The sequence below is a fragment of the Alosa alosa genome, chromosome 1 (assembly GCF_017589495.1).
Source record: "Alosa alosa isolate M-15738 ecotype Scorff River chromosome 1, AALO_Geno_1.1, whole genome shotgun sequence".
NCBI classification, from domain to species: Eukaryota; Metazoa; Chordata; class Actinopteri; order Clupeiformes; family Clupeidae; genus Alosa; species Alosa alosa.
Window position 1 is genome coordinate 22878458 of NC_063189.1, and position 11986 is coordinate 22890443.

The window sequence follows — 11986 nt, forward strand, 5'->3', positions numbered from 1 at the left end:
TTTGATGCATACATTTAGCAAGATGCAAAATACAATTTGTTTATTTAAAAAATCATTGTGGCACCACTCTTGAAGGTTCTTAGAATAACAGCACAAATACTGTATATATATTTAATATATTATGAGATGTTTTAGCCTACCACTGACTATTTATTTTTTAGGCCTAGGCTATGTCTATAACAGCTGCTTGTCTTTGCCATACCGTAGAGTTTAATATACAGGACAACCACAACACCACAATGAAAAAATAAGGTTGAAAATGAACGGTTTTGGTGTTAACTTAGTTATATATAGAGAAAATTGGCTGTGACAATATTTTTTTCTCCAAGATGCATGCACTGAAGTTTGCAGGAAGGAATACTTTCCTGCGTCATCACACGGCGCCCATGCGAATTATACTTGGCGCCAAAGAAACCATAGCGAAATTGATGTTAACTTGTCTGTCCAAAATAAAGACGTAACATATGTTATTGCTTTGACCATGGTGAGTGATTGCCTTCATGCATGCTATACTAAGGTAGTGTTCTTACGATAATATAACTGAAAACCTCACGCTGTAATCGGATTCATGTAATGAGGCATGGTCTAAAACGTTAGTTCTTACAGCTAGCTCTGTCTATTTAACGCAGCTAATACAACTATTACATCGCATAGAATGTAACATATTGGACAACAACTCAGATGGAGTCACGTATTTAAGTTGTGCTTTATGTTAATAGTCTCAGGTTTAACTTATATGCCGTGTTTTACCGTTTGCAGGCTGTGATCTTTTTAGCTATCTGAGAATAGTGCAGTTCGATGATGACAGTTGTCGTCTAACTGGTATTTTAATGCATGCTCAATTAAAGTTCATCTCGGTGGACAGTTGCATCAAGACAAATTGTCGCAGAAACATAGCATTCGATCATTTGCGTAACCAAAATGACACGGTTTAATCCGATCAATTGCATAAACTAAGTATAATTAACGGATGTATGTGTTCCTCATGATGAGACATGTTTTCTGTGTTCCTGATCTGCAGGACATTCGGAGATTTTTTGCTCCCACAAAACCAGCTCCTCCTAAAGCCCCCTTGAACAGCAGCAATAGAACAGATGAGGAGAAGAAGCCCAACAAAAAGAAATCAGTGTCCAAGGTCCTTCTTGCACCTTATATTAAGTTAGACCCTAAAAGTGCACCGATTATTAATGCAAAAGTTATATTCATGTGTGTTTACATGTTTTGCATTTTAGACCCCAGAGGAGAAGTTGCCAGGAAAGAGAAAGAGAGAGAAAAAGAGAGCGGTCATAGACTCCGGTACAGATTCTTCCAGTTCAAACATAACTGTCTGGTTTCCCATACATGGATTAAGCCTAGTCCTAGACTAAACATTTTTTTTCCCAACAAACATCCTGTTTCGATCCTGGACTAGCTTAATCCTTTTATGAAAAAAAAAAAAAAAAAAAAAAAAACTGGCCCAAAATGTGTAATGGTATGTCCTCCACACTCTGACACAGCAGAAGCTAGTAGTGCTTATATGAAGGTCTGTTCCTACCTCAAATGAAGACCAGTGGGAACATATTATCAGGCTAATTATTATGGTGCTAGATTTGGTCCCAGCTGCACCAGGGGACATCTTTGTTTGTCTGCTGCAATGAGTGAACTTGCTTTTCATCCCAGACTCTGATGAAGAGGAGCAGAAGAAGAGGAATAAAGAACATCAGAAAGAGAAAGCAGACCCCTCAGTGAAGACAGAAAAAGAGAAGAAAGGACCCATCCAGTATGTGTCTGATTCAGGTGAGAGAAACTGCTCAGTGCTAATTGTTTGGCAGATAAAATGTGTACGATGGGTGAAAGAGATGGAGGGAAGATAATCCCTTTAACGTGGAATGCTATCTCTGTGTTCAGATTCAGACGATGCCTTTCTGTCCTTGAAGAAGCCAGTGGAGAATGGTCTTAAGAAGGCCGGCAAAGATGCTGACAAGAAAACGCAAAAGGGCCCCACTAAAGTGTCCGTAAAATCATCTCCAAAGTCACCTGTCAAGTCCCCTACTCTATCCAAACCAAAGCCTACATCTCCGATCAAGCAAAAAGTGTTATCCTCTCCCAAACAAACTCCCACCTCAGTACTGGACTACTTTGGGTCCAGCAGTGTCCAGCGTTCGGACAAGAAACTTGTGGCCAGTGTCAAAAGGAAAGCAGTGAGTGGTTTGTGTGTGTCCCCTCCCCTCACAGATACGCTGGCAATAGTTTAGGGAGAATTATAGACAATATACATTACCACAGGGTGTAGTTCCATGATAGAATCTCAATGTGGTATCAAGCTCAAGGTATGATATTTAAATATATTGCATGGAATAGAAACTACATTTACTGTTGTAAGGCTTGTCATGTGTGTGTTATGTTTCAGCCCACTCAGGATCCAGATGAGTCTCAGGATGATGAGGTCATCGCAAAACAGCTACAGATGGATGAGGATATGGAGGTGGGAACAGTGTCACACATTTAAATTTACACACACAAACATGAATGCAAGGTTAGTGATACACATTTTGCAGTTCTCTCACAGTGCTTGTTTGTGTGTTTGTGTATACAGCTGGAAAAACAAATTCATGAAGACGAAGAGTTTGCCCGAACTCTAGCAATGCTAGAAGAGGCTCCACTTGCTAAAAAGGTCTGTTTCTTTAGTTGTCTGTGTATGCAGATTTGTAAGTGTCTACATTTGTGTGTGTGTGTATTGTGTATCTTATGTGACACATTATGTGCTATCTTTCTTGCAGGCTCGTACGGACACTGGTGACAGGCCCACCTCCAGCTCCAGCTTCTCTTCCAGTAAACAGATGGACAGGACGGACCATCTCAGCCAGAACCAGAAGCGGCCCTCACCCAAAAAGGCATGGAGTGTATATGGCCATTTCTTGCTTAGCTGTGCATTTGGATATTTAAAAATTATGACACTTATGCCTCTGGGGAGGCGAGTCATGATTCTTCAGCTGCAAATAACAGTAGCTGATAAGGTTGGCAGCATAGCATGTTTAGTTAAGGTTGGCAGCATAGCATGTTTAGCATAGAATGCCTCAAAGACAGGCAGGTTTGGTATGTCGCAGATAAAGTCTAGTTGATCAGATGCCCTCTAATTGTAGAAACGTAGACCAGCATGACATGTCTTCTCTGCTCTCTCTGTGTGTCTGTTTGCATTGCTCATATGTTCTTGGTCTTCTGCAGGCCCTCAAGGACTCTAGGGACAGAGCCAGCCCCAGCCCAAGCCTCTCTCCCAGCAAACAGACCAGTAAGACGGACAGCCGGCATCCCACTCCCAAGAAGACCAGCTCCAAATTGGCCTCCTTGAAACGCAGAGATGAGGAGCAGGAGCACAGGAAAAAGAGTGAGAAGGAGGAAAAGAAAGTCATCTCGCCCAAAAGAGAGCCCTTCCACTCGGAGAGAGCAGCCACACCCAGAACAGGAGGACCAAGTACGCCAAGAACTGGTGACCTTACACCTAAAACAGGAAGCGCTGAAACACCTGGTTCAAGCAAAATCTCTCCTAAAAAGCCAGAGGTGAGTACAGACATATGCCTTAATTCTTCACACTGTCACTGTGTTTTACTACTAAGATGAGTCTCATCCTGTCTTTTTTGGTGTTTATTCTCCTTGTGGCTTGTGACATTCAGACTAGTCCAGAGGATTCAGAGAAGCGCCGGGGAAATTCTGCTGCTTTCCGGAACTACCTTAATAGAGATGGTCCACGGGCACTTGGCTCCAAAGAAATCCCTGTGGTAAGGCTCGTGCTACGCTAGGCCAAACCACAGCTGTCACACACACAAAATACATCAAGTCCACATAGTGGTTTAGTTTGGCTAGCACATTTCCCGCACAATCAACTGAGATGAATTGTGTTTGTGTGTTTGGGTCTTAAACAGGGTGCTGACAACTGTCTGGAGGGGCTGACGTTTGTGGTGACTGGTGTTCTGGAGTCGATTGAACGTGATGATGCAAAGTCTCTCATAGAACGCTATGGAGGGAAAATGACCGGAAATGTCAGCAGGAAGACCAGTTATCTGGTGCTAGGGCGAGATGGTGGAGCTTCCAAGACTGAGAAAGTAATGGCCTGTCTCTCACTCTCTTCATTTGTACTCACTCATAACCACAACGTTCATCTGCAGCAGAAGGCTAAAAATCCTATCTCCCTGTCTGTCTTTGTGTAGGCAGAAAGTTTGGGCACTCAGATTATTGACGAAGATGGTCTACTGGAGCTGATTCGGACCAAACCTGGAAAAAAATCCAAATATGAGATTGCTGCCGAAGCAGAGGTAAACACAGTGGTGGCATCACTTGATGCCGTCATACTCAATTTTAGTCAGGATTTGAGTCTGATACTGCTCCTTTGGGAAGTGATTATGGGGCGTGTTTCAACCGATACAGGGGGGGAAATGCCTCTGCACTCAATTGGATAGACTTAACCAATCAGAGCAACGAAATAGCTTACCGTGAACTGTAGGAAGAACCCTCAAACCATCCTTCTTCTCCACAAATGCCTTAACATTGTTTTCTGGTCGTTTTCTAAAGTTATTGCGCTGTCAATATCTTGTACAACACCCAATAGGGAAATCTAAGACCTCGTAGTAGGGTAGGCTATTCGGAAAAAAGGATGTTTCCCCTTCTTCGTTTTTAAAAATAATTCCGTTCACACAATGCTAAAAACAGCTGGGGAAGGGTGTCGCAAACCCCTCGAGCAAACAGGTGGCCAGTCAGAGATTTCAAACAAAAGAGGGAACATGTCACAATGCAATCACTGTTTTCCCTTGATGCATGCAAAAGTGAAACCAGAGTTTTCCCACATATCCACTTTGGCCGGAGATTCAGAAATAATTGTTTTCAGCTGATAAAATCTCCGGTTTCATGTAAATGAAAGGCAAAACCGCATGGAAATATATGAATTTTCCCTAAGTGTACACGGGGTCTTAGAAGACATCTGTCTAGCTTCTAGCCACAGCGTTTTTGTTGCAATCAAGTGTGCTTAGATGACGTGATGGACGAGGCACTGTTGCTCATCTGAAAAGGAATGAAATGCCCGCACTCTGCTAAAACTCCCATACATTTATTATGTGCTGCAACGTTTCGACCCGGCTGCACATTTGCACATTTGCCTGAGGAAGACCCAGCCGGGTCGAAACATTGCAGCACATAATAAATGTATGGGAGTTTTAGCAGAGTGCGGGCATTTCATTCTTTTTGAGTTCTAGTTCCATTTGCCCTGCACCTCACCGGTGGGGATGTGCACATTACTACAACTACTGTTGCTCATCTGTCTGTCATTGTACAAAGCCCAATTTAATTGGTCCGAGCAGCTCTGGTTCGGGTATAGTTGTTCCACAATGGAACAAGTATAGACCGGACGTCCCGACTTCAGATGTTGTTGGCGGGGCTAAGTTTGGCCGGCATCACTGGTTTCTGCTGTGGAAAGAGTTGGATTGGGGAGATTGGTTAGTAGCACACATCTGTTTTGTTTTTAGAATAAAGGGGCGAAGAGTAAGACTAAGACCCCTCCTCGTGCCCAGACCCCAAAGACTCCGCAGCGCACACCCAGCCCTAGGAAACCCCGTCCAGGAGAGGTCAAAGGTCAGACAACCCCGGGACGTAAAATGGCCTCGACGGCAGATGTGAAGAAGGAGCTCTCTTTTGGGCGGAAGTCTGCCCCAGAGGATTCTGGGAGTAGTCTGATGTGGGTGGATAAATATCGCCCTCAGACCCTGAAGGCTGTGATTGGTCAACAGGGTGATCAGAGTTGTGCAGCTAAACTTCTGCGCTGGCTCAAGAACTGGTACAGTAACCACAGTGGAGAGAAGCCTGCCGGTAAACAGACGACAAACACACACACACGCACACACATACTTCACAGTCCATGCTGTACAGCTGGTTCAGAATTATGTGTGTGTGAGTTACTGTAGGTGTTCTTGAGGAGCAGTAGGTGAATGATATTCTCTTTCTCACCCGTGTCTGCAGCAGGGCGCTTTGGTCGCTTTGGAGGTAAAGATGATGGATCTACTTTTAAGGCTGCGTTGCTGTCAGGCCCTCCTGGTGTAGGCAAAACCACCACCGCAGCTCTCGTGTGTCAGGTCAGTCCACACTCACCCATACAATTCAGTGTACGTCAATGTTAGCCTTTAGCTGCCAAATCATCGTACAAACTCTTCCATGTGTGCAGGAGTTGGGCTACAGCTATGTGGAGATGAACGCCAGCTGTGCCCGCAGCAAGAACACTCTCAAGTCGGTGATTGCTGAGTCTCTGAACAACACCAGCATTAAGAACTTCTACTCAGGTACATTTCAGCCAGTTACACCCTTCATGAGTGTTGGCTTTCTATCGGGACTGGTACATGCCAGCAAAGCTTTCTTCTCTCTGTGGGTGTGTGTCATGGTGTTGATGGTAATTTTGATACCATAGATTTAATAGAGACCCAGTCAGGCCAATAGTATGAGAAATCAGGAACAGAGTTTATTTACAACGATGCGCATCAAGGGAGAGACAGCATGACTTCACCTAAAGATCCATCAGCTGCTCTAACTAGACAAGGAAATAGTTAGGGTTTAAGTATCCTTCCAGGCTGACGGGAGATGGCGTTGGTCATCCCATCTCACGTGGACTACACTGAATCAGACCCTGATTAAGTGGCAACCTGGCAATCCGGAGCAGATAGCTACTGACGCAGCCATGCAGAACAGTGAAACACTGCAAAGTCATAATATTCCTGCTTATCTCTAAACACAGTCACACAGAGATATACACAGGGACAGTACAGATATCATACAGTCATTACATAGAATCATACTTTTAGTATCAAAGTGACCCACTAATGAGAAATGCAGAACATTAAACCACATATTGGAATATTGGACATAATGTTCTATTCCACTTTCTCTCAGTGTGTAGTGATGATGTGCATAGAACTAGCTAACCAGCTAGTAAGCTATCCAGTCTTTTGTTTTTATATATCAGAACTGTCGTTCCATAAAAGTAAGCTCATGATTAAATGTCTAATGTACCAGGAACGACAAACACCCTTTACTTAAAAAACTTTCCAAGCTTCAAACCGTCAAAGATGACACCTGCTAACTTTGCTCTCTGTCACAACAGGGTTAAACTTCCCCAACATTTCCCCTTGTGTCTCCCAATTCGCTCGTATATGTCAATATCATATGTTATATTGTATCATAGGGTCCATTCATAGAGGTGAATGGAACATAGAGCTTAACTTCACTGACAGGTGTCGGAACCATAGTAACCACTGACAAGAGTTTGTATTTACTCCTATTTATCAGGAGTCAGGGGTATTCACTCCAAGGGTATTCACTCCACTCAATTTGTAAGAGGGTAGAGAGGTCTTTTTTTGTGGCACTGCAATGCTTTAAGGCCTCATGTGGTCCCATGTTTTAGGTGCATCTCAAACGGTCAGCAAGAATCATGTGCTGATCATGGATGAGGTGGATGGCATGGCAGGAAATGAAGACAGGGGGGGAATTCAGGTACTTGTCCGTCTGGCAGATACTTGCACATTCTGTGTTCCCTGTTGAAGTAGGCATTGCCATCTGGGCATTGTTTGGGCATTACACTGCCTGATCAACCTGATCCACCTTGTCATATGTGTTTCCATCTCTAGGAAATGATTTCTTTGATAAAGACCTCCAAGATCCCCATCATCTGCATGTGTAACGATCGTAACCACCAGAAAATCCGCTCACTTTCCAACTATTGCTTTGACCTGCGCTTCCAGCGGCCACGGGTGGAGCAGATTAAGGTGATTTCCTCAACAAACACACACACACACACACACACACACACACACACACCAGGTAAAACCGGGTATTCTGTGCATATACATCCGTTCTCTCTTTCTCATACTCGTACACTCACACACAGTCAGTAATTCTGTACCTTATATGTATGGGCCAACACAACCCGCCGGCCCTCAACATATTGATTTCATCCCTCTGTTCAGGGTGCGATGATGTCCATTTGCTTCAAAGAAGGCCTGAAGGTCCCACCTCCAGCTCTCAATGAGATTATTTTAGCATCCAATCAGGATGTGCGACAGGTATGACTGACCAACCTCATGGTATAGTACAGTGTTTCTTAACTGGTGGGTCGGGACCCAAAAGTGGGTCGCGGAACCGTTCTGGGTGGGTCGCAGAGCTTGTGGTTAAAAATAAATTTAAAAATCAGCAATTTAAAATGATACCTTATCAGATCTAATATTGGACCTTTATTTTTTTGATAAACTTTATTTGTAGCCTACATATCAGTCATTGTCATGGACATAGACAATGTTTATGTGACAGGTCATGTTAGAGATCATTTTAGTGGTAAAGGAAGTAGGCTGCTACTTTGAATATTTGAAGTAGCCTACAGTAAGCTCAGATATGGATTCGCTTAAACTGAGGACAAAATAGGATAGAAACCCCATTGTGTGTTGTGCAGTAGATGGCTGGCACATGAGAGCATGAAACCATCAAAACTAAAATGCCACATAGAAACAAGGCACCTCTGTCAAAGTCATACCTGTAGAGTACTTTGAAAGGTGACATTAAGAGTTGAAGACTTCACAAATGTAGGCTAATGCCAAACAAGTAGGCCTACAGGCACTTCGCTTCGTCTTACCATGTAGCTCACAATATCCATGGCTTGAACGCTAAAAAAAATATATATGGGTCGCGACTATGAACATGGGAAATTGTGGGTCCCAAAGTCAGACCAATTGAGAACCACTGGTATAGTACATAGATGCACTCTATAGCAATTTCTAATGACTTTAACAATTACTTACACATGCTCATGTATGCCTTCATCATTCAGCGTTGAATTTATGCTACCTTTACAGTGTTATTCTCTCAGTGACATTGTGTGTATGGATGTTTCTGCTGGTGCTTTATGGTTAAGAATAACACTCTTTTGGCAATGATGCACACTGTCCACTCTTCTCACTTTCTGTAGGTACTGCATAATCTCAGTATGTGGTCCGCCAAAGACAAAGTCATGACCTATGACCAGGCCAAAGCAGATGCCAGCAATGCCAGGAAAGATATTAAAATGGTAAACTGATTTTATTTTAATTTTGCCTCCCTGCTTAATATCATGGCTTGTGTGCTTGAAGATGATGTATGTATATTTTATATAGCTGATAACTTACAGTATTTGTGTCTGTGCCTTTAGGGTCCTTTTGATGTGTGCAGAAAAGTGTTTACAAAGGGAGAGGAGACTGCACACATGAGTTTGATTGACAAGTCAGACCTCTTCTTCCATGACTATTCTCTGGCACCACTTTTCGTCCAGGAGAATTATGTACACGTCAAACCCGCTGCAGCAGGGTAACTTGCATGAGTGTCCACACACACACACAAACACAAACACACAGAGAGTCCCTTCTAACTCAGCCATGCTGCCACACACAGTGTTGAAAAGGTGTCAGTAACCATGACTATTGTTAACTGAGGCGATGACGTGTCTGTTGTCAGTGGTAACCTGAAGAGCCACCTGGTGCTGCTGAGCAAAACTGCAGACAGCATCTGTGATGGAGACTTGGTAGACCGACAGATCCGTCTGAAACAGACCTGGTCCCTGCTGCCCACACAGGTAACACACATGTGAAAACCCACACTCACTCAGAGGACATGTTGCGGGGTGAATGTAGCACTCCAAACTGCCTGCAGTTCCAAAAGTGATGAGGGCTGTAGACATGAGTTTTCCTGACTCTGTGTGTGTGTGTGTTTCAGGCCATCTATGCCAGCGTGCTGCCGGGTGAGTTAATGCGTGGATACATGAATCAGTTTCCCACGTTCCCCAGCTGGCTGGGCAAGTTCTCCTCCACGGGCAAACACAGCCGCATCGTCCAGGAGCTGGCTTCTCACATGTGTCTGAGGTCAGCATCAGTGTGTTCAGTAGCAATGAAAGCAGTGCAGAGGTTTATGAGGTTTTAATAAGCAAGCTATAGTACGCACTGTAGTATGACAGTAGTCATTGTAGCGTCATCCCTAATATGGAAATGCATGTACTGTTGCTGGCTCTTTTACCTTTTTGTGGCCTCTAAAAGGCAAAGGGATTTGAGTTTTCTTTGTGCTGTGTTTTAGATTTAATGGAGTTACAGGGACCGCAGTACTCAAATGTCTTTGCAGTGTTTTAGATTCTGAGGTTGTTGATGTGCTGTAAATCCTTCTCCCTGTAGGACCCAGTGCAGTAAGCAGGCAGTAAACCTGGACTACCTGCCCTACCTGCGCTCAGCTCTGCTGGCGCCCCTGCAGCGGGCCGGTGCAGAGGGAGCCAGCCAATCAGTGCAGCTCGTAGATGACTACAACCTCATGAAAGAGGACGTGGACAGCATGATGGAGATAAGTACGTGGGGAGGCAAGCCGGACCCCTACTCCAAACTGGACCCCAAGGTGAGCAGGCCGGTGGTGAACTATCTCTGTGCTGTTCTGAATAGGACAATCTGGATGGGACTGGATTGGATAGTCTTTATTGTCCTTGAGTGGCAATTTGGTTTACAACAGTAGTCTGCACCTATACACACATTACAGAATAACATAAAATAACATATAAGGGCCTTGTTCTGATGACTTAAGTTTATAAGGGCTGGGGCTCTCACTAGCTTCAGCAGAATAAAAGCAACCATAAATAATTGGTCCCTTTCCCATAGTGTCCCCCTTAGTAATATTCGAAAATATGACTGACTGTGTGTGTGTGTGTGTGTGTGTGTGTGTTCTCTCAGGTGAAAGCGGCTTTCACAAGAGCCTATAACAAAGAGAGCCACCTGATGCCATACTCGCTGCAGGCTGTGAAGAAGGGCAAGCGAGGAGGCCCTGAGCCTGACCTAACCACACCGGACGGCGAAAACGACTCCCAGCCACAGGAGGAAGAGGAGGAGGAGGAACTAGCTGACGCCATGATCAAGGTACGCACTTCGGGTCGGTGCTGTGTGTTTGTGTTTGCAGTCGTTTTGGTTGTGCCTTTCTCTCATGTGTGAACTTTCTGTGTTCTCCTGCAGCAGAAGAAGGCTAAGCCTGTGAAACCGAAAGCAGAGGATTCTGGGAAAGGCAAAGGCAAAGGTAAAGGCAAAGGCAAAGGAAAAGGCAAGAACTAACCACTGGCCAATCACCTGGCTGCCACCCACACCTAGGACCACCCTGTCATAACCCCTCCCAATATGTCCTCCTGTGAAGGGATGCGCTGTACAGACTTCTTCAAAGGGCTTTTAGAATCTTCCATCATCCTCTCCTCTCATCTTCCTTCTCTTCTTAACCACACTATTGTTTTGTATGATAACTTTCTCAGCCTTAGACTATGCTGTCATAGTGACAGGGAAGTGGTTACACTGACCTGGGATGTAAATATAAACTCACATTGCTGACTGAACAGGTTTAATAGCTCTTTCTGTGGGAAGCACTTTAGACAGCAGACTTATGTTTTTGATAGATTTTTGCTGTACATTTATGTGATGGAAACCCTTTTTGCAAGGGTAAGTAATAAACTGTTTAATACCATGAGCAATATTTTGGTTGCTGTTTTCTGAATCTCTTGAGTTTATTTGGATTGGATGGAATGTAATGTGATCGTACACCATTAGATGGACATGTGATGACCTGAAATGCTTAGGAGAGATGTCGGATGGTAGATCAGTCCTCATCAGGGCACAATAATTCCTGTCAACCAAGATCAATAATTTAGTAGGAGAGCAGAAAAGCCTTACCCTGCTTACCACCAGGTGGAGCTAGGCTTTACTGTTTAAAGGAGGAACTCTCTTTCACCAGCTGTGGTGTTTGATGATTTGCACAACAGAACCCCCTCAGTATTTGTGACTAGTTGTGCCTTTACATGTAAAGAGGGATTGTAGAAACTGTGCTGAGGTTGGCTACTTACGACATAAATCTTCTTAATGTATATTTGTTCTAATAACATACAGATGTTTTACACTGACATGGGTCATAAATAAGTACGGGAATGCCTAACTTCAAAATC

General features: G+C 43.9%; 1 protein-coding gene across 2 annotated transcripts; it reads left to right on the forward strand.

The window, feature by feature from the left end:
- The first annotated feature begins 165 nt into the window (after positions 1 to 165).
- On the forward strand, positions 166 to 11520 carry rfc1 (replication factor C (activator 1) 1). 2 transcript variants are annotated; one of them, XM_048239756.1, is made up of 25 exons: positions 166 to 484; positions 1022 to 1135; positions 1233 to 1296; positions 1660 to 1776; positions 1888 to 2180; positions 2390 to 2464; positions 2576 to 2653; positions 2760 to 2873; positions 3205 to 3537; positions 3651 to 3755; positions 3900 to 4079; positions 4185 to 4289; positions 5493 to 5832; positions 5986 to 6095; positions 6185 to 6299; positions 7415 to 7503; positions 7638 to 7775; positions 7977 to 8072; positions 8969 to 9067; positions 9188 to 9342; positions 9490 to 9607; positions 9748 to 9893; positions 10197 to 10410; positions 10740 to 10922; positions 11016 to 11520. In XM_048239756.1, the coding sequence occupies exons 1-25, from the start codon at positions 482 to 484 to the stop codon at positions 11109 to 11111; spliced, it is 3480 nt and encodes a 1159-aa protein (XP_048095713.1). In that variant the 5' UTR covers positions 166 to 481; the 3' UTR covers positions 11112 to 11520. The 2 variants fall into 2 exon arrangements, with proteins under 2 accessions (XP_048095713.1, XP_048095703.1); XM_048239746.1 differs by having other exon boundaries at positions 167 to 484; positions 5983 to 6095.
- The last annotated feature ends 466 nt before the right edge of the window (positions 11521 to 11986 follow it).

Coding starts and splice junctions, on each gene's coding strand:
- rfc1 (XM_048239746.1), top strand. Junction 2,181..2,389: donor CCAGTGTCAAAAGGAAAGCA/GTGAGTGGTTTG, acceptor GTTATGTTTCAG/CCCACTCAGGATCCAGATGA. Junction 9,343..9,489: donor GTCAAACCCGCTGCAGCAGG/GTAACTTGCATG, acceptor GTCTGTTGTCAG/TGGTAACCTGAAGAGCCACC.